Source organism: Alnus glutinosa, chromosome 1 (assembly GCF_958979055.1).
Source record: "Alnus glutinosa chromosome 1, dhAlnGlut1.1, whole genome shotgun sequence".
NCBI classification, from domain to species: Eukaryota; Viridiplantae; Streptophyta; class Magnoliopsida; order Fagales; family Betulaceae; genus Alnus; species Alnus glutinosa.
In genome coordinates, this window is record NC_084886.1 from 25,380,884 (window position 1) to 25,402,951 (window position 22,068).

The 22,068-nt window shown below is 39.7% G+C and overlaps 1 protein-coding gene across 7 annotated transcripts; it reads left to right on the top strand.

Annotated features, from left to right (window-relative positions):
• Window positions 1–331: 331 nt before the first annotated feature.
• On the top strand, window positions 332–20,665 carry LOC133877830 (cyclin-J18). 7 transcript variants are annotated; one of them, XM_062316287.1, is made up of 9 exons: window positions 332–519; window positions 636–712; window positions 1,050–1,149; window positions 1,229–1,327; window positions 1,968–1,985; window positions 2,086–2,131; window positions 2,257–2,383; window positions 2,550–2,610; window positions 3,870–4,157. In XM_062316287.1, the coding sequence occupies exons 1-9, from the start codon at window positions 436–438 to the stop codon at window positions 3,906–3,908; spliced, it is 651 nt and encodes a 216-aa protein (XP_062172271.1). In that variant the 5' UTR covers window positions 332–435; the 3' UTR covers window positions 3,909–4,157. The 7 variants fall into 7 exon arrangements, with proteins under 7 accessions (XP_062172271.1, XP_062172263.1, XP_062172287.1 ...); XM_062316279.1 differs by lacking the exon at window positions 3,870–4,157 and adding an exon at window positions 16,526–18,620 and having other exon boundaries at window positions 333–519; window positions 2,061–2,131; XM_062316303.1 differs by lacking the exon at window positions 3,870–4,157 and adding an exon at window positions 16,526–18,620 and having other exon boundaries at window positions 333–519.
• The last annotated feature ends 1,403 nt before the right edge of the window (window positions 20,666–22,068 follow it).

A 22,068-nucleotide genomic window follows, 5' to 3' on the forward strand; every position in this document is an offset into this window, starting at 1 on the left:
ATGCTTACCTAAGATTTGGAGACAAGATGCAGTAGAGAACGCAGTCTGGAGCAAGGCTGGAGCAGGCCAACGCCAGTGAGAAAGAGAAGAGAGGCAGAGAGAAAGACCAAGAAAAAGAAAAAAAAAAAAAAAAAAACAAGGGTTTTAATATATTTTAGGTGGGTATTCTTGGTATTTTTTTTCCTTCCCGCTAGATAATTTGGTAACTGTCGCACCAAATATTTGCTATGCAAAATTGTAATTTTGGATTAAATTCAATCTTTTTCAATTAAACACCTCCTAGCCTGCTGCCAAAAATCGCAATTTTTTTTCACAATTTTAAAAAATGCGATTTTAAATCACAATTCCCAAACACTCCACATTTTGCGATTTCCTATTATTCTCGCAGATAAGCCGTCCCAAACGCATCTTAAGAAGAAAAAGTGTCGCGGCGAAATGAATTATCAGCTTCCCGCTTCCAGTTTCCACAGCACAGACATGCGGCTTCGACTGATACAGTTCCTCATGCGATCCACTCAGGTCAGAAATCTCATCATTTTTTTTCTTCACTCAATCCGCTACCAAATATTTCCCAAAAACTAAAAAGCAAATTTTCATTGAATTTTTTGTGGATTGTGCAAAAAAAAAAAAAAAAGGAACTCGAAGTCTCGCCGAATGTCAAATACGCCGCATTATCATTCTTCGCTGATCGATTCTACCCCTCTTTGTCCAGGTCCTATTTCGCTCTTATTTTTACTATTTTTGATGGTTTCAATTACTGATTTACACCCGCATGTATATATAATCTTAGGAATTCGTTTGATGTTTCTGAAGCTTGATTAAGTCCGAAATTGTGATTAATTGTAGGATATATTTTCATTAACGGAAAGATCAATTTCCTCTCTATATGCAACTGTGGTTTTTCTGTTATTATTTTAGTTATTTTATTGCAGATAATATTTTGCCCAAGTGATTATGTGTAGTACTTTCTTTGCAACAGAAATAGAGTCGTTTTATTTTTTATAATTTTATTTTTCCGTTAAATGTAAAGTTGCATTGTTCTTGTTAAGGTTGGCACAAGGCGATGACACGGCAAACTGGCTTTTGCAACCAATAAGAGAGAGCAATTTGCAGTTGTTTGCGCTTATTTCTCTATGGATTTCAAGCAAAGTGGGGTTTCATGTTTTTTATTTGGTGGAGACTCTCATTTATTTTTTCGGTGCTACTTACGATATTAACGTATTTGTAGATACATGATTCTCGTCCACTGTCTGTGAAAAGTTTGAAGTCTTTGGGAGACAAGACTATCAAGGAACAACATTTTACTACTCGAGATTTCTTAGAAGCAGTAAGCTACTCGTTTCTCCAATGGTTTTGGAAACTGCTTGTTATTTAGGTTTTGTTTATTTCGATGTAAAATATTTTACTTTTAATATTTTTTAAAGTAAAACATTTTCTAGAAAAACTTCTAAATTTTCGGTGTTTGGTTGTCAACCTTAAAATGTTTTCAGTAAAACATTTTTCAATGTTTGATTTGCATTGAAAATGTGAAATTATTTTCAAACAAAGCTCGCTTAAATAGTTTTAAAGCCTCAAAGCCTTGTCAATCCAGCTCTGTGCAGGGGGGATGAGGGTTGTGTTGGTGAGGTTCGCTCTGGTGGGGCCTAATGCTTGTGTGGGTAGTTCCGGTGAGGGGTTGGTGCTGACGAGAGAGGGAGTGATGTTTGGAGTGTGTCATGGTGTGGGTATTCGCCCAGGAGGTGGGAGTTTTAAGAGAATAGCAGTAGTCAGAAAATGTTTTACGCCTTAAAAAAAGGTAAACCATTTTACAGAAAAAGTGGTTTTTACAATTGACCAAAAACGTTTTCTGATTGAGCAAGTTTTTCAAGCATAGTCAAACACCCCAAAATACTGACAACGTTTTGTGTAAAAAAAAAATGGAGCCTTATTTTGTTATGTTATCTGTTGTTGACAAGGATATTTTGTAGGAGTTGGTCTTATTGCAGGTAAATCCCATTGAACCATAGAGGTTTCTTGCACCATTGCGGTTCGACCCACATAGTATATTTATCGTTTTGAAGGTGTTGGATTTTGAGATTGGTACAGGAAACAATGCTTTCATATTCTTTCAAGAGCTTTATATTCATTTCAAGTGAGTTCCTTGGTTCTTGAGCTGTAGTTTCTTTCATTAAGCAGTCATGTAAATATGGTTTCTTTGACTTGGTTTACATAAATATGGTTCATCTTGGTACATCTTTTCTGTCTTCTTGTGTTCAGGGGAGTGGCCAAAGTTGGGGAGGTTTTGGACTTTGAAGCATGCATGGATATCATGGATCTTCTCTATGAAAAGGATGAGACATCAATCTGTTATAGTCCTCCTTGTTCTCTTGCTGCATCAATCTTGGCATGTCTTTCTTTTCTTTCTTTTTTTTTTTTTTCTTTTTTTTTTTTTTTTTTCTTTTTAATTATTTAAAATTCAAATAAATATATTCAGTGAATTTGTTTTCTTTTTCTTATTCTTTTTTTTTTTTTTTGGTCTTTTGGGGGTAATATTTTCCTGTCAATTGCAGGTTGCTTCATATGTCATTACGGTCCCTAAACAGAGATGGGAATTTCCTGTTCTTCCCTGGGGTAAGATATTGCATATAAATATTATCAGGTTTTTTTTGTTTTCTGCATTAAATGATGCAGGACATAAAAGAAATAAATGGTTTTTATTTATTTTGTCATCTTTTCCTTTTTAGGATTAGGTTTACTATTGCTACTTGGAATAGGTTTACTATTACTACTAGTATTATGTTTACTTTCTCTACAAGTATTTATCTTCTATAAATAGGCTTGCTTATTATGTAAAATTCAATCAATTGAATTATTATCAAATCAAAAATTTCTCTCTCAAATACTCTACGGAGTTTTATCTTTCTTTTAGCTTGTGGGCTTGTTTTAGTCTTTTTGGATAGAAGACGAAGACGCTTGAACTTGCAGAATCAAAGACACTACTCTTTGATTAGTTACCTTAGTCTTCCACTATGTCATTAAACTTGGACAAGTACTACAACATTCCTGGTTGCAAAGTTTCAGAGGTGGCCCTAAATAATTGGATGCATGATGGTGGGGAGAGTTGAGCTCATGCGTACATGAGGGGAATTCGTGTGTTAAAGGAACCACTAGACTAACCCTTAGGGCAAAAGAATGCGGTTGTGGGTGCTTCTTTGAAGTTGCTTAGTGGTATTTCCTTTGAAACAGTCCATTGTAACTTCTAACCAAAGCTTCATTCTCCCCTCCCCCCAACAATCCAACCAAAAAAAACAAAAACAGATGCTGTGTCTTATTGGGGTCAATGGTTTGCTATATCCAACTCATGACTACCTCAGTTTAGGAACTGATATCTGGAGTTCCACAAGCATATTGGAAAAATAGATAAAGCATGCTGGCTTTGGACAGAATCTGAAGATTTTATCTCCTGCTTCCCTCATACAAAAATGATGCTATAAAATGTGGACTGAAAGACAATTTGTAGAGTCTTACATAGGATCAACTCATATATATTCAATTTCCATATAGGATCAACCCATACCAACGCATCTTTTAGACTTAATACCAATTACTAGGTAACTTGTGCAGTGATTATAGATTAGAGCAATCATCCAATCAAGACATTTTTATCTCATGGTGACACAAGTGCTAATGAGGTGGTTAGTTGACTGGACACACTTCTGTGTATCCATTGATTTATGATTGGCTCAGAAAAAAGAAAGAAAAAAAGATTGATTTCTGATTGTTTTTTAAGAGAGTTTTTTCTTTAGTAATCTCTGCAGTTTTGTCATTATAAATCCCATTTAGGTTGCTTTGCTAACTGTCAACTATATATTGCTCTCCTCCACTGGTAGGGACATTCATGGAAGGAGAAGAATTTGCTTGAAGTGTAAATTAATGCTTGTTACAAAAGGGATTTCAATGGTTTGTTTTGACTTCTATGTCATTTGTTGATTCTAAATATTTATCGTAATTTTTTGACCATGGAAAACTTGAGAGAAACAGTCAAACAACTGATGCAAGTAATCTATATTAGTATTATAAGCTTACTTTTTTTATAAGTTATTAGTATTGTAATAAGCTTACAATACTAATATTACAATACTTGCAATACTTACAATACTTACAAATTGTAAGCTTACTATGGCATGGATATTAGTAGTTTTGATTAAACAAAATTGAGAATATTAGGCATTCACACATACATATACACAACGAGACATGATGTTAATTACAGAACTAAGTAAGCTTTTATTCATTCTCTCTCTATAAAGAATATTTATTAATGAAAATAATTAGTGCAACACCCCTTTCCTGTAGGAAGACGGTATTGCGCATCGTTCAAATAAAAAATTTAAGGATATAAAAATTCTATAAACTGAAAATCAAACGTCTCATAACAATTAAAAACTTAATCCATTGTATTACTGTTATTACAACTCATCTCATTAAAAATTAACCTATAAAACCTTAATCTGAACATAGAATGCGTGCTATAATAAAGCCAACTAATGTGCCATGTGCACTTATTCAAATCCTCTTCAAGATGAAGGGTTCGGACTCTAGTTTTCCTAGCCTATAGAACCATTCACAACATCATCTGAGTTGTTTTAAAACACAATAACAAAAAGGTGAGTTGAATACTCGGTAAGTAGATACAACATACAATAAACGAAGTTAGAAACACTTCCATTTCAAAAACATGAAAAATACAAGTCAACATTCACACATATCATAAAACTTCTTTTCTTTTAATCTCTTGAGTGGTCGACACAAAGTTATGTCTTGTGTGTAAGGGTTGACGATCACGAGGATCCCGGCTCTGCTCTTAACGCCACAGGTGGAGCCACGTTTTGGATATGGACATCATTTGATAAACGATGGTGCACTCGAGTGAGCCATTCTCGGCGGACCATATGAGATGGCCGTCCCCACCCATTAGCTCTAGTACTATTGCACATCATTTCATATGGCCAAGAAAACAATCTAAAACCTTTTCATGCATTCATACAATTGTTTCCTTTTTCTTTCCTTTATCTCTTTAATTTACTTTTGGTCAAGCATCATAACGTATTTATAACATATTCATAACATAGCAGAAGCATGTGCATAAGATCATTTACATTTAAACCAATTTATAAACATATAGTTTTAGATTTATAAAAAAAGGGCTACAAAATAAAGGCTAACATTACAATATACTTTGAAAACAATTTTAAGAAAATCATTGCATCGTGCATCGACATTTTAAAGAAAGTAAATGTATGATCATATCTACTTACCTCATTCTTTAGCTTCAAGAATTCAACACACTTCACTTAACAACTTAGGAAAACATTCGCGAACAATTACTGTTTTTTAATGCTTTTGTACATCGTTTATTCCTTTCCATTGTCTGATATTCCTAAACATTGCTTCCCAAACTAAGTGGCAGATCCGATTTCTCCTCTTTAAGACACTTCTTTCGTATTTCAAGTTCGATATTTTTTCTTGAATGATAACACTATGCTTGTATGTTCAATTTACTATGCATGGATCATCCAACGTGAGATTATTCCTGTGCTTTTTAGAGTATAGGTCTCAAGAACACTTAAATCTAGTCTTCATAGGTTTTTTAAGTCACCTTAAGGTCTTTTAGACAAATTTGGTCTTGGGCCAAAAAGATAGGCTTTAAGGTTCAACTAATGTTTTTGTGTGTGTGCGCTGTAATTCCAGCAACGTGTTAACGAAGATTACTCCACTGTAAACCCTACATGTGTCCAATAATCTCATGGTTTGGACCATTGGAAAGACAACTTAAAGAGTGTTTATTCTAAGGTCACCTTGTTGCAAAACGTCTTTTTGGAAAAGGCCCTACAATCACCTTTCTTGATGATTGTACTGCTGCAGACTTTTCTGCAGTAAACCTAATTTTGTTGTTTGACCTCTACAGTGCAATGCGACATACTCAACCAGTTACACAACATGTTATGATAGTGTTAAAGTTTCAGGAAATCATGAAATCATGCTGTGCAAACCATATCGACGTCATCTAAGAGAAGAAATCACCTTTCTTGGTGATTGTATTCTGCAGCAAACCTAATTTTGTTGTTTGACCTCTACAGTGCAATGTGACTCACTCAACCAGTTACACAACATGTTATGATAGTGTTAAAGTTTTAGGAAATCATGAAATCATGCTGTGCAAACCATATTGACGTCGTCTAAGAGAAGAAATCATATCCAACGGGTTTTTGATTAGTGCTGGCTGCGTGCATAGGAAACTCAAACATCAAACCTTAATGCCGTTACTCATACTTTAGTAGGTTTCTGTTATGGTTCTTATAATAGCATAACTAAATATCAATTCTAACACTTAGTTGAACTCATATCTAAGTAAAATCCGGTTGTGAACTAAGAGTAATCCAGAAGACATAATCCTTTCCTCTGTGGCAGCAAGCTCTCTTTGCAAGAATCAGTTTCTTGTATTGGTTTCGCAAAATTTAGAACATAGGAATTAGGGACAGCACAAAGGAGAATGTTTTTCTTAGATTATTTGAAAAGGAACTCTCAAAACCTTTAAAAAAAAAAATTGTTGAAAACACTTACCAAAATCTTGATTAAAAGCTGGACAACGAGTGATAGCTTCTAGGAATCAGTTTTGGTGTTGAATTTGCCACTGATTTTGCATGGAAGATACACAGAAATTTTAGATAGGCTATATGAATAGAAAGGTTTTTCTAGCATTCTGGGGTGCGGTGTGGCCTCGCTTCCTATCAAGTATTTGGGTCTTCCATTGGGTGCTAAGTATAAGGACTCTCATATTTGGAATAGCCTTATTGACAAGATCGAAAATAGATTAACGGGGTGGAAAAGATTGTATTTATCTAAGGGTGGGAGGTTAACTTTGATTAATAGTACTATGTGGAGTTTACCTACATACCTTTTGTCTCTCTTCCCTATTCCAGTGGGAGTGACTAATCGTTTGGAAAAACTTCAGAGAGATTTCCTATGGGGTGGTATTAGAGATGAATTTAAATTCCATTTGGTTAATTGGCCTACGATTTGCTCTTCGAAGGCGTCGGGGGGTTTAGGAGTGAAAAATATGATTTGTTTAATATAGCTTTGATGGGTAAATGGCTATGGAGGTTTGCTGTGGAAAGGGATGCGTTTTGGAGAAAGGTGGTGGCTATCAAATATGGAAGTATGAGAGGTGGTTGGTGCACTAAGGAGGTTGGGGGTTCGTTTGGAGTAGGAGTTTGGAAGTATATTAGGAAGGGATGGGATGTTTTTGTAGAACATGTGAGATATGAGGTCGGGGATGGTTCGAAAGCCTTGTTTTGGCATGATGTGTGGTGTGGGGAGTTACCTTTGAAGACTCTTTTTCCAGAGCTATTTCTTATTGCATGTGGAAAGGATGCATGGGTGGAGGAGAATATGCAAGACAAAATGGCTCAATACTGTGGAATGTCTTGTTTGTTCGACCTGTTCATGATTGGGAGGTTGAAGAGGTTAGTAGATTTTTTGAGATGTTATATTCTCTTAATATTAGATGTGAAGGAGAGGATAAATTGTGTTGGATTCCAAGGCGCCATAAATCCTTTGAAGTCAAGTCTTACTATACGGTTTTATCTAGTCTTGTACAGTCTTCGTTTCCATGGAAAAGTATTTGGAAAGTTAAGGTCCTCCTGAGAGTGGCTTTCTTTGTGTGGACAGCGACTTTAGGAAAAATTCTAACTTTGGACAATCTTCGTAAGAAAAACATTATTGTGATGGAGTGGTGTTATATGTGTAAGGCTTCTGGAGAGTTCATTGATCATTTGTTCATGCATTGTATGGTTGCTACAGAGTTGTATAGTATGATCTTGCAGCTGTTTGGTGTGGTATGGGTTATGCCGCGATTGGTAAAAGAATGGCTCATTTGTATGTGATGTGGTGTGTTTGGAGGGAATGAAATGTATGATGTTTTGAAGACTATGAGACTAGTTTGATTAACTTGAAAAAATTAGTGATACAAACTTTGTTTTTGTGGAGAGTGAGACTACAGTCTATGTTTGAGTGTTCTTATTCTGATTTTCTAGATAAGTGCTCTATTTTCTCTTTAAATAAGGGGTTTCATGTATACATCCTGTGTACCATGAGTTGCGCCCCTCTGCGCTTTTTTAAATATACTTATCAAAAAAATGAATAGAAAGGTTTGGGAAAAAACCCTGGAGAAATCTACATGTTCTAGTTGTAGCTATGAGAAAGATTGTTTGTAGGCTTTTTGGTCTTAACTTGGAGAGAGAGAGAGAGAGAGAGAGAGAGAGATGAGTTTTTAAAACTTACGTAATGTTATTTCGAGGGGGTGAAATTAGGGTTTTAATTAGGTTAAAATCTGGAGGCTGATTAGGGTTTGTTTTAAAAAGAAAACTTTCATTTTTGGAGAAAAAAAACATCTGCCCAGATTTTGGTAGGTTTTAGACTTAACAATTATTGACTTCTTTGTCCTTTATGAGTCTTTTTCAACCCTCTAACATCCCTTCTATTAAACCCACGAAATTAAAAGAGAAAACTAAGCAAACAGCTACCACACATCAAATAAAAAATGTAAAACAACATAAAATTACCCTAGGGGTCTAGGGTGTTACAGATAGTTTGATGTCACTGCCTCATCAGTCCTAACTACTTTTTATGAGAAGGTTAGGGGTAACTTAATTTTTAATTACAAAATGTAGTTGATCACACTTCATCTTGTATGAGGAAACTCTAAAGAACTTCAGTTTGTAATAGCAAACAGAAAGGTTGTGTTTGATTGTGAGATTGTGAAAGCAACTGCTATTCTTTTTATTTTATTTGCTAGGAAAAGTATAAAATTGCTTAGTCATCATCTTCTAAACAATGGTAATGTCCATGCACACACTCGCGTGTGCATTTTTCAACTATTTGCTGTTATCCGAAACACCAATATTGTTGGCTTCTAACCTTCAGGGTGATGAAAACACATCAACACCTGTATCTGTGATTTATGAAGTTTGCATTACATGCCTTATGTCTAAACTTACTGACAATATGTATTATCATGTAGTTTGTGCTCATCATTTTCAATTGTCTTGATGTCTATCACTGATCCAATGTATGGGAAGTTCAACCTCCCCAATATTCTCATTACCCATGGCTTGAGCTGAAACCCTATGTAAAAGAAAGAGAGAAAAATCGGAAGTGAGGGAAAAATGTGAGAGAAATGGGTTAAAAACGTGTTTTAAAGCCCAATTCTTGCACCAGTCGCCACACGTGTTCGGACGGTCTAAGCTACCGTTCAAATAGGCCTCTCAGTACACGAATAGGGACCCACACAAAGGTTCCCGTTCGAACGCTGGCAGCGAATGGGATGACGCTCTGTCCCATACCCATTTGCACCTTGTTCGAATGCCCCCAGCGAACGACACACTGCATCACTACTAGAACATTTCGTTCGAACGCCCAGGTTAGTATAAGGCAATTTTCTCAATTTTTAAGGCTTTTTTTTCCCCTTACTTTCTAAGTGTTTAAACTTAATTACTAAATTACGAAGTGCCCTAGTTATTTCTTGGGTGTGAGGAAGCCGGTTCGATAAGGTTCTTTACCGAGTTGGGTAAGTAATTCTTTACCCAGTTTATCGTCGGGTGGAAGCGACAAAGACCGGCGGCATACCTCCTCACTCTTAAGCAAGGTGAGATGGAGTCCCTCAAGATCTTCATGACTTGCTTGAACTAGGAAAGGCTCTTGGTGGATGAGATAGTACGAGAGAGTGGTCCTGGCAGCTATCCTCGACAGAATCTGGCCACACAGCTCCTTTATGGATGAGCTCGCCCAAAGAACTCCTTCCACTCTTCAGGAATTCATGGACAAGGTTGAGGAGTTAATGAATGCAAAAGATACAATAAGAGCTTTCACAAAACAAGCTGGGAGAAGAGTAGAAAGCTTGGATAAAAAAATAAATAAAAATAAAGAAAAAGAGAAAAAGAAAAAAAAGGAAAGATACCCTGCGGAAGGAGAAGCAGGGAACCTAAAGACGTCCTCAGAGAGCCGAGGAGCGCTATAGACCTTTTCAGTAGAGGCAAGAGTCGCCTCCTAGATGGCCCTTCAAGTTTACGCTACTTAACACCTCAGCATCCAAGGTGCGAATGCAAATTTAGGAAAATCTAGACTTAAAATGGTTGGAGAAGCTAACGTCACCCCATATAAAGCTTAAAGTTGGACTCGACTAATATACCGTACATGCCAGCCTTTGTGCAGATGAAGTTCAGTTGGGACAAGTTGCAATTGGTGAACTCCCTGTTGGGGGGTTTCGCAAGAGATCGGGGTTTATCCTGTTGGGACAATTAGCTTGTTATCACCATAGGAAGTGCTCCATGCGAGATCACTACAATGTTCAACTCTCTGGTAGTCAATTTCCCCTCAGTGTAGGACGCTATCATCGGGTGAACAACATTCAACAAGATGAGGGTTGTCACATCCATCTACCATTAAAAGATGAAATTCTTGGACGTACAACAACGTGGGGGAAGTGAAAGGAGACTAGGTGGCTGCCCGAAGGTGTTACATGGCGTCCTTGAAAGATTCCAACTCAAAGGAAACTTTAATAGTCGAAGAAGTGGAAATGAGAGATGAATGAGCACAGAGGAAAGCAAAGACCTCATTTATTACTAACCAAGGGCTTTATTGTTATCAGGTGATGCCCTTCAGGTAGAAGAACGCTTGAGCCACATACCAAAGGCTCGTGAATGCAATGTTCAAACAACAGATAGGGAGGAACATGGTGGTCTATATGGACGACATGTTGGTGAAAAGCTTGAAGGTGGAGTAACACTTAACCGCATAAAATTGAACCTGCCAAAGGAGGAATAGAGGCAAACCTAGAATAAATCAAGGCCATTATTGATATGCAACTGGCTTGGAACACTAAAGAGTTTCAATGACTCACTGGCAGGATTGGAGCACTCAATAGGTTTATATCTCGATCGAGAGTTAAGTGCCATCCATTTTTCAAGACCATGCGGAAGGTGTTCAATTGGAATGAGGAGTGTGAGAAGGCCTTTTAAGATTTGAAGAGTTATCTCGGCAGTCTGCCCTTTCTCAGTCTGACAAACCCAACAGAGTCATTGTACCTCTACCTGTAGTATCCTCTACAACTCTTAGTTTAGCATTAACCCGGGAAGAAGGCAGCGTTCAAGACCCGTCTATTACAATAGTTGAGCTCTCCGAGGGGTTGAGGAGAGGTACCTGAGGTTGGAAAAGTTAGCATTCACTTGACAAGAAGGCTCTGCCCGTACTTCCAGGTGCATACATTAAGGGTGCCGATTGATCAGCTTTGAAGAAGGCACTCCACAAACCAGACATGGTTTGGTGCCTTATCCATTGGTCAATTGAGCTTAGTGAGTTTGATATTGGATACCATCCTCAGACAATACTCAAGGGGCTCAAGGGGCAAGTCATGGTCAATTTCATAACGGAATTTACCGGTCGAGAGAAAGATCTTAGAGGCGAATCAAACTACTTGAAGGATAAGGTTTTGGCTGTTGACAATGATGGGTCCTCCAATAAAAGGAATAGTGGAGTGGGGTTGGTCCTCGTCTCGCTTAACTAGATGGTATTCAAATGCGCCATCCGATTCAATTTCAAATCTACTAAGAATGATGCTGAATACGAAGCCCTAAAAGCAGGGTTGACACTGGCAAAAAAACTCGGCTCGAAGCAGTGGTAGTGCGTAGTGAGTTGAGACTTGTGGTTGGGCAAGTAACAGGAGAATATGAAGTTAAGGGAGAAAAAATGAAAGGATACCTCTCTAAAGCTTGGGAAATGAAGGACTACATTAAAGAATTCCAAATTAAGCACGTCTCGAGGGAAGAAAATGGTTAGGTAGATCAATTAGCTTCCTTGGCAACGGCTCTTAAGGGCGATCTCGGGAAGGTCGAAGTTATCGTGGAGTTTTTGGAAGCATTCTCTAGAGAAAATGGCTAGAGGAGCACAAGTCAACCAAGTGAATTAGGAGATGGAGTGTGCCAGTCCAATCATCGAGTATTTGAAGTAGTCCCTTGTCATGAACCTACTCGGTCATGAGTCGACAAGACACTTTGTTCAGGCAGAAACTAACAAGGCATTCTCACCCTACTCGGTCATGAGCCGACAAGACACCTTGTTCAGGCATGAATTGACAAGGCATTCTCACCTTACTCGGTCAGGAGCTGATAGGGGTCAAAGATCTTTCCTTAGTCACCAGTCAACAGGGCATCCTGCCTTGGTCCCGAGTTGATGGGACACCATGTTCATGTATGAACTGACAAGGCATTGTCACTCTACTCAATCATGAGCCAATAGGGTCCAAAGACCTTGCCTCGGTCACGAGCTGACAAGGCATCCCACCTCGATCAAAAGCCAATGGGACACCTTGTTCAGGCACGAGCTAACAAGGAATTAACACCTTGGTCACAAGCCAACAAGGTCCAAAGACCCTACCATAGTCACGAGCCAGTAGATCTTTCACACATAGCATTATCTTGGCAATGGTTCCCCCTCGGATAACCTAATACTTGTTGACGACGCCCATATCGACTCTCTTTGGGTCACTTACACTTGTATTTTTTTAAAAAGGGAAGTCTTTAGGTCATCGGTACCTAGCACCTATTTGCAATGTCTAACAATTGCCAATGATTCTCATAAAGATGACCTTCAGGACGCACCCGCGAAGCCCGCACTCAACTGTTTTTCCAAGAATGAATCCCTTCGAGTCGCCTATGTCTAAGCCTTATCGAGTGGGGCTCCACTTCGGATCATAAATGGCATGATGTTAAAACAAAGAAAGGTTTCATTCGATTATCCCCATGACTTTAAGTGCTCATAGTACCCATTACAGAAGGTTTCTATTTACAAAATTTTGTCCCAAAACAACCTAAACAAAGTTAAAAAGAAGGAAGATAAGACTAAGGACGATCTTCGGGGTCAACGTTCTTGGCCATTCTTTCTCCAGGGTCCTCAACAACAGCTTCATCTTATACTTCTGCTTCGGTAGGATGCCCCCCGGGAGCTAACGACTCCCACTTCTTGGAATGTGGTAGACACTTCTTTTTGCCCCATGGCCTCAAGCTCCCAAGTTAACAACCTCTTTGGCCTGGTCTCTTCCCAGTTGCACTATAAGATATCAATTCTTCCACGAAGCCCCATGGCTAGAGCTTTGCTTAAAGCCCCAATCGTATCCTTAGGTCCATATTGCATCCCTGAGCTTCGACACATGCTTGAGTTGGATTTGAAGCTCGTTCAGATTGCCCTAGCTAGATTCCACCTGAGCTTAGAGTCTTTCAAATTGCTACTGCACCCTTCTCAGCTTTTCACAAGCCCATCTCGACTTGGTACAAGCGACACCCAGTTTAATCTAAAGGTGAAACGTGGACGCCTTCTTAGCACATATTTTCCTCATGCCAAACTTTAGCTTAGCCTAGGCGGAACAAAGCTCCGCCTCGTTAGAAACTAACCTCGCCTAGCCTAGGCAACTTTGAGCTTGGCATCCTTGTTTTCTAAGGCAACTTGAAGCCAAGCGGCTCCTTTCAGCCTCCTCCAATTGACACCAAAGAGCCTCTAGCTTGGGTGATGTGCTGTCTAAACATGGGAAAGGCTTAGCGTGCAAAGCTTCCACCCTCTTGCATTTTTCGTAATCCGAGTAAAGGCTACAACATCCAACGTAGCCTGGTAAACATAACACATTGATAAAAAGAAAGCAAAGTAAGAAATGAGTACCTAAGTGTCTACTAAGGTTAGTACCTTTGCAAAAACAACTCTTCTGTCAAGTCCTCAGAAGAGCCACATGTCTTTGCCTCCATGTAACCTTCTAGAATGAGTCCTTTAAGGGTAGCAATCAAATTGCACAAGAAGGGAGCATGTACCTTCTCGACTTCATCATCGGGAACAGGCCCAATAGGCCCTCTTCCCTTGGAGACATTAGGAGACCCTTTGGACATTTCAACTATCCCTAATAACTCATCCACCTTTGAAGATCTCAGCCTCTCCCTACCTTCTGGTGGTGAAACATCGGCAGACTTTCCCAAGCCATGTGTCCTAAATTCTCCCTTGGCCGAAGGGAGAAAAGATGCATCAATATCTACCCTTTGATCCCTATCTACCCTTGAAGGGCTTACTGCCTTTGATGCCTTCGGGACATCGCCTGAACCTTCTCCCCAGTCAAGTTTGATTCCACATCAATTGTTAAAACATTGCCTCTTGGCAACACGGAAACCTTGGCTTGAGGGGACCCCAAGGGCTAACCCGTTTCCAAAGGGATGATCACCTTTGACGCCCTAGGGTCGGTTGCTCTTGGCAACTCCAACGCAACACCCAAAGGAGCTTTTGCCTATTCGATAATTTTTGTAGCTGGAATTGAGAAACATCAAAGAACTAAAGACTCTCGGGATGCAACGGCTCAGCCAATCCTTAGAAAATTTTCAGCAAGTCTCTAATCACCGAAGAGTAAGAATCAACGAATAATTCCTCTGATGAGTCAACGACTAGAGTCCTTGGAGGTGCTCCACGGTTTGTCGAGGGCCTCTTCCTACGTCTTTCCAATGGCTCTTCCTCTTCCTCCTCTTCTTCCACTTCACTTACCACAAGGGTGTTTGTGCGAGCCCTTTCGGCAGTGGTCGTTTTCTGCATTAATCTCGAAGTACTCGCCTTCGAGGCAATTGGCTCCCTTTCCTCCACAGAGCAGGAAAGGCCTTAGTTGTCAGGGATTAAGACCTGGTGGGTGGTGGGTGCAGAAGACACGCAAGACTCAGGACGGATCCTCACCCACTTGCTAGGTTGGGCCTCAGTTTCATCCATCTCCTAGGGCCTCAATGCCTTACTCGTCCGAGCCCTCAATGAAAGTGTTGTCTTGGTGCCTAGAAAGAATGATTCGTCTTTCACCCTTGGAATACAAAAAAAAAAAAAAAAAAAAAAGGTTAAGGAAAGAAAGATAAGTAGAAGGAAGGGAAAAGTCAGCTCACCCCTTCCCTCTGAGGCTGACTCGCCAACCTCCTCCTTGCTTGGTCCTTGGCTTGACAATGTTTAATCAGCCCTTGATATAGAAGGGAATCCTCCAGGTGCTTGTCGATCACCAGCCAATCACAGTTATTCCTGTTAGGTTTTGATTGGCTACATTCTGGTTTACAAAATCACTTGTATGTATAGATGCTTTTATCAGGGATTCCACTGTTCAGAGTGATGTCAGAAGATTCTGGACTACTTACAAGTCAGAAGAATTCGGTTCCCTGTCAGCCGTCCGGACGCTCATCTGTCCACTGTTTCATCCGTCCAGACGACGTGCCTTACCGTCTGGACGCCCAGTCAGATCAAGCATCATCCGTCCGAACGACGTAGTTTTCCGTCCGGACCCTTCACTGTATCGAGAAGCTTCTGTTCCAGCTTGCATCCGTCCGGACGTCTCAGCAGCCCGTCCGGACGCCTATCAGTGATCGATCAGCTTCAGATTCTTTCCAAGTTCAATTTAAAGGAAGATTGCTTCAACCGTCCGGACGATGTGGATTCCCGTCCGGACGCGCTCATACATAAGGCAAGAATCGCAATTCAAATATCACTGTCCGGACGTCTGTCAGCCTTGGTCCGGACGCGCGTTCAACAATTAAGGAAATTGCCGATTCGACTTCAACCGTCCGGATGATTGCCTACCATGGTCCGGACGCGTGCATAGCAGATATGGAAATTGCGTGTTGCAGTTCAGCCGTCCGGACGTTCATCCCCCATGGTCCGGACGCGCGAAGCCTTATATGAAAGTTACTTGCAGCGGACGTACGACCGTCCGGACGACTGTGCCTTATCGTCCGAACGCGGCTCTTAAACAGGAAAGATTTTCAGCGAAAATCTCAAAAATTCTGGTCGCACAGTTGTTCGTCCGAACGGCTCAGGTTCACCGTCCGGACAGCGTCCGTACATATTACAGCAGTCGTCCATTCTGCACCTCAGCCTATAAATAGAGGCTCCTGGGCATTGAGAACTGCAAGAATTCGGTATTGAATTCCACTAGTGCTCAGAGAAGTAGTTTTAAGAGATTGTTGAGCTGATTAATTTCCTTTGAAGCCATTGCAAGTGTTCTGTGGCTGCGCTACATCTGAAGTCTATCTTAGGGGTCGGCCCTAAGGTAAAGGATTTCACTGAAGACCCCTTCAGGTAGGAGATCTAGTTGGGAAGCGTTCGTGTTGGGTTACACGTTAGAGATCAAGGTACGACCACTGCATCAGGTGTATGTGAGTGTTACTGTCTTGTATCTAGCTTTGTCTTCTGAATAGTGGATATCCTGAGTTTAGCTGCCCTGAAGTGGTTTTTCTCTTAACTGAGTTTTCACTTCGTCAACAAAATATCTATCTCATTTAAATTCCACATTGTGATATTTTGTTGCACACTATTGCACACACTTGCCTATTTATTTTTAGAAGTCAATTTTATTTTTCAATTACAATTCATCTCAATGATCGTTTTGCTCCTCACCCACTCCAGTGCTTGATTAACTTGGCTTTCTCCTTGTCAGTGAGTACAGGCTCCTGAATGGCTAGTAGAAGTAGAAGAATGGTAAAATGGTAAAATGGAAAGAAAGAAAGAAAAGCCAAACAACCGACCTCTTGCGGGAGGTACTTCCCAAGATTGGATTGTAACAGGAATCGACTGCTCAGGACCATCGGCATCCCAACTAAAGAACACCCAGCCGCTTTCTGAAACAAAGAAAAATTATCTCACACATTTTGAGGCTGGAGTGCTTGTCGGGGACCACGATAAGCCTTCGGTCTTGACAGGAGTGGAAGCTCGAATGACCCTTGCGGCCTTGGCTTCGGATGATACATAAAGAGAAATTCCCTCGCAGTCAGCCTGTGATGACCATCACCTTTAAACATCTCCGGGCAAGCCACTCAATAAGCTGAAGATCTTCCATGCATTTGGCATCAGCTACAAGGGGCGAGCTGAATGATAAAGAAAGGCTCAAATAGGATTTGACATTGGGAACTGAAAACCTGCCTTTAACATGGCTTCATTGGAACATACCTTGTCAACCCTGTGGGCAACAAGGGCTCCTCGGTTTCCTCAAGAGCTCTCATGAAGACTTACTGTGGAATGCTATATGTCTGATGGAGCTCTTCAAGCAATTGAGGCGTCATCCATGAGCACCATGCGTTGCCAGCAAGAACTTCAACAACACGGCGGGGCACTCCACTGCCTTCATTAACATTATTGCAAGCCGTTTGAGAGCCGGACAACAGAGCGAAATAGAAGAATGACGAGAAGAGATAGAAAAGTCCACGATAGGCAGTGGTGAAAAAGCTTGAAACTTGTAAACAATGGACGGCAACGAAAGAACCTCAAAATGTGTAGACAATGGACAACAGCGAGGAGAGCTGAAACTTGTATGCAGCGGGCAACAACCACACAAAGAGGAAGCACTTAATGACGAGAAGAGTGAAGAAGGAATTTATCAAAAGGCAGAGTATAGAAGGGTTAAGAGCTCCGGACCACTAGGAGTAATTCCCTGATATTCCCTAAGCCACATCGCGTAACCACCAGGAACACAAAGTGTAACCTTCTTGATATTCTCGATGAGGAATCTCCCACCATTGCAACCCGAAATGGGTGGGAGCCCATACCCTACCAAGAAGTGGCGGGAAACTACAGCCTATAAATAGAGAGTAGATGACTTCCTCATGTACAACCTATTCCTTAGCCATTTTCTACTTTGCCTACCTTATCTTTTCTCTTCTCTCTATTGACTTAACCATCGAAAGTGACTCCTGCCGGACCTGACAAGCTTCCCTGCCTTACTCTTTATCTTTTTGGATGTTTGGTGTGCAGTAATTATAACAACAATGCTGATGCTTTCCTGATGCATCAATTGCCATGACACCCTCGGATAGCAGCTCATCCACCTAGGTCGCACTTCCAAATTGGAAATGACTTCATTTTCGTAGCGACTAGCGCCTTTTGGCGGGGACATTGTGTTGCCGTGGTATATACGGCATATTTATTGAGAGTAGTACCAATTTTGTGGTGGCCTATTTATGCATTTTACATAGAAACCTTTGAGATCAAACACAGGAGGCCCATTTGTAGGTCCTAGGCTGATGTGGACTCAAACTCATGAGGCCCATTTGTAGATTATTGGGCCATATCAATCCCTAAAAGAGGAAGAGCCTAATATTGTCAGCTTATGACTTATGCGCGGGCAGTCGTCGTATTTTGATGGGGTCCCCAAATCTGAACCCTTTTGTGGTAGCTTGCCTTAATGCACTGGTTCTGTTGTCACTCCAGTGATCTCTCTCATTCTATAGCCATCAAAGTTGACTTTTACCCACCTGCCGTATCTGATTATGATCTACTTGACGTAACACCCTTGTGGCCCGTTGTACAATATGTACATGAACTTCACGGAATCATTGCTGATGTCATATGAATCTGAAGCTAATTTTCATCTTTGAACGGCATAAGCTTGTTTTTTCGTTCTTTGGCTTGGGTTCCCCTGTCGGTGGGCTTTGAGCTGTTTTCAGCAAAGCTGATTTGTTTGTACAGAATTCTATATTACAGCCAGGACAGAAATTGGATTGGGTATGGTCAATATTCTTATGAAGCACTTACCAAAATGCTCATGCGAAGTAGAAAATTCGTTTTATGAGGATTTTAGACGTAATCAAGAAGACATTCCTAAGGTGTTACTCATGAAGTGATTTTTTGAAAGCAATTTCATTCAAAGTTTCCAGTTTGGTTCACCATTCCAGTCAATTTTGTAAACACAACGTTCTTTGTGGGAGCTGGGGGTCATCGTACAATTGACTCAAATGCCAAGATTTTGGTCAATCTCTTGAGTGTTACAGGACATAAGTTCTTATAAGTCGATTTTTAAAGGTGAATTCTTAAAGGTGAGTCTCGCTAGGAAGTGATCAAAATTCAAACAAGTCAGCTAAGATATTTGACCCGTTCAGCAACATATGATTTTGTTACTCTTATCACAATCTGATTTGATTGGTAGGTAAGGTTTTGGGCAGTTTCTGTTTGGACATTCCTCTTCTCAGTTCACAAGTAGTTGAGCACCAGCACGCACTATAAAAAGAGCGTAGCCGGATGGATGTACAGAGGAAAACTACACGTGTTAATGCAATGAGTAAAACGGATGACCACCTAGTTGGTGAGTCGCTCCCTGAGGGATTTGGTGATTTTTCTGGTATGTATTGTAGATTGCTGCATGCCGTCTGAACATCCAAGGAGGAAACTTTTTTATGATTGGGTGGGTGAGGTAGTAGGAGCCAGGAGGGATTCTTCCAGCCTGTCTCTGCGCAACATTGCGTGTATCGGAATTTATCCAAAGATAATCTACTGAACCGCTTATGAATCTATGATGACGATCCAAGGGCCCATTTCGGCCCACCTTTTAACCCGTTTTACTTTTTGTTCCTATACCTATACTTACATTATTTTATTTTTTCTTGTGTTTTCGTGTCACTGGTACCTCCCTGCATTTACTATGTTAAATTTTCTTTGTTTACTTTTGTTTACTATAATCAGGCCCCAAGGTACGCTCAATCCGGCTTACATGCTGTTATTTTTTTAACAGCACGTATGCTGTTGTAACGTGTCAAACAGAGAGTGGAGAGTAAACAAAAAGCATTCAAGACCATTAATACTTTTCTTCCTACATGAGGTGCCCCTTCCATTAATGCTTTTCACTTACTCTCCACTTCCTGATGGACACATCATAACAACATACATGCTGTTAAAAACATAACAGCATGTAAGCCTGATCTGGTAGGTTCTTTGTGGGTCTTTGGTCTCCTTCCTTCAAACGCAAGTATGAAAATAATACTCTTGATACGTTTATTTTGTTCCTTAAAGTCATCAGGCCACGACATTTTGTAGTTTTAGTGGATGGGTCACGATTCTTCTTTAGTTATTACACTCTTACTCGCTCAATTGAAACCTTTTTCTGTTGCTCTCAATTGGAATATGAACCTCTATAATAATGGCCGCAACACCTGGGTAATCTGATGCCTTAATTAGCCAAAACTAGATTCTTTTGAACATTTACGAATCATATTTAATGACTCATCTACCAAAACTATAGAAAGTAATTTTCGTTGCCCAACTGAAGTACATCACATGTTGGATTTCCTATAATGTCGTAATACAATAAATTGTTTCGTTAAATTATACTCTGAAATCTTCAATCTCTCCAGCAATCCGGCAGTGAAGCTGAGCTTTTCCTTTGTCAGATATAGATTGCCCGACATACATACTGAGCACTAACTGAGGAAATTTTGTGGTTGCAGTGAAGTTTGTAACCTCATGCGATGAAGAGGATATTATAGAAATCGTGAGAGACATTCTGAACCACGTGTTTCGGCCTTCGTCCCTGTCACAGGGCATTTGATTTTTACCAGCAAGCAGTAAAGACTGATGGGTGCCAAGTAAAGAAACTTTAGATTTACGTTATATTATATTGGGGTTTCTCTCTTTAAACTTTAAAGTGGATGTAAATATGGGCCCCAGAAAATTGCGAAAAAACAAAAAAATTTGGTGAGATGCCATCCATCCCAAGTCCAAACCCAGAAAGTACTTATACACTTTTATTAGCTGTGGGCTCCTACCACACGGCGGCCGAGTTATTCCGTAAGATGAATTTCTTCGTATTTTATGTACCGTTGTCCGGCTCAATTGAAGTTTTTGACTTGCTAAGAAACCAAAAATATACTTGGCTCCTGAACTACCACTCAAAAAGTGGCATTTGAATACTTTAAACTATAATTTTGTTTTTGAATACTTTAAACTATCATTTTGTTTCAAAAAAATCGTTCCGTCGGCATGAACTATTAGATGGATGGAAAAGGAGTCACGTGCATCACCCATGACTAGTTGAATGATTTTCTTCTCAAAATATTCTGAATTTTTTCTTCTTTTCTCTTTTTTTTTTTTTTTTTTAAATATATATATATATATATATATATATATATATACAATAATTGCCCACATCTCATTCAGATGCACTAAGGACCCATGATGAAAAAGTCAAAATCACCCTTAATAAGACAACGAATGGACTAACTTCTTCAATGTCTTTAGCCAGATAAGAATGGGGTCAGGATGTCTAACTAAACCCATTTAGTTGTTGACCCTCTAGGGTAGGTTCTTGGAACTCATCTGGAACGCATCTTGTCAGAACATGTAGCTGACGTCCTACTTGACAGAGCTCTTGGTGGCTCACTAAACCAATCCTGTTATAGGACGGGTTGCTGACCCCAGTTACAGTAACTTACAATTTTAAGCTCAGTTTACAACTACCAAAATGGCCAAGGCCCAAGTGTTCCAAGACTTGCAATTGTTTTGTATGATTTTTTAGTTCTAATAGAATAAAGATGCTTATTCATTGATCGGTTTTTTGAACATTGGGCATATATAACTGCTTACATTTATGCTATCAACTAATTATTGTTTATCATGTACATGCAAAGTCCTTAGATTACATTAAATATGACTTAGGTGTGAGTAATGAGATTATTACACAGAAGATCTTAGTCATAAATCTTGTAGCTTATAAATTACTATTTATAATCGGTAATAAAATTGAGTATTCCATTTGATAAGATAATAACATATCAATCATGATGATCTATCTTGATCATGGGAAGTGGAGACTTCTGATTGATGTGTTGGCACAGATACTGTGTACTAAACAAGCCAGGTGAGTTATCATTCTTTTATAATACTGTCAAAAGAATGATGTGAACTCATGTCTACTTATGACATTAACTTTCAATCCTAAAAGGATTAGGAACTTAAATATAAAGTGGAGGTTATTTTGATGCATTTAGGAGTGAGACCTTTTGCGGTCAAAATTCTCTATCCGTTGGGTGATAACATGTAGTATTGAGGGACACAACTCCTCAAGAAGGAATCCAAATATTTTGAAATAAGAAATTTCTCTTTGAAATAGATTCAATGGAATTGATTATTCTTTGGAGATAAGAAATTCCTCTTGCAATGTGGTAACATAACACTAACCCTAACTTTAAGAATTTGAAAACCATACTAAAAGGTCTA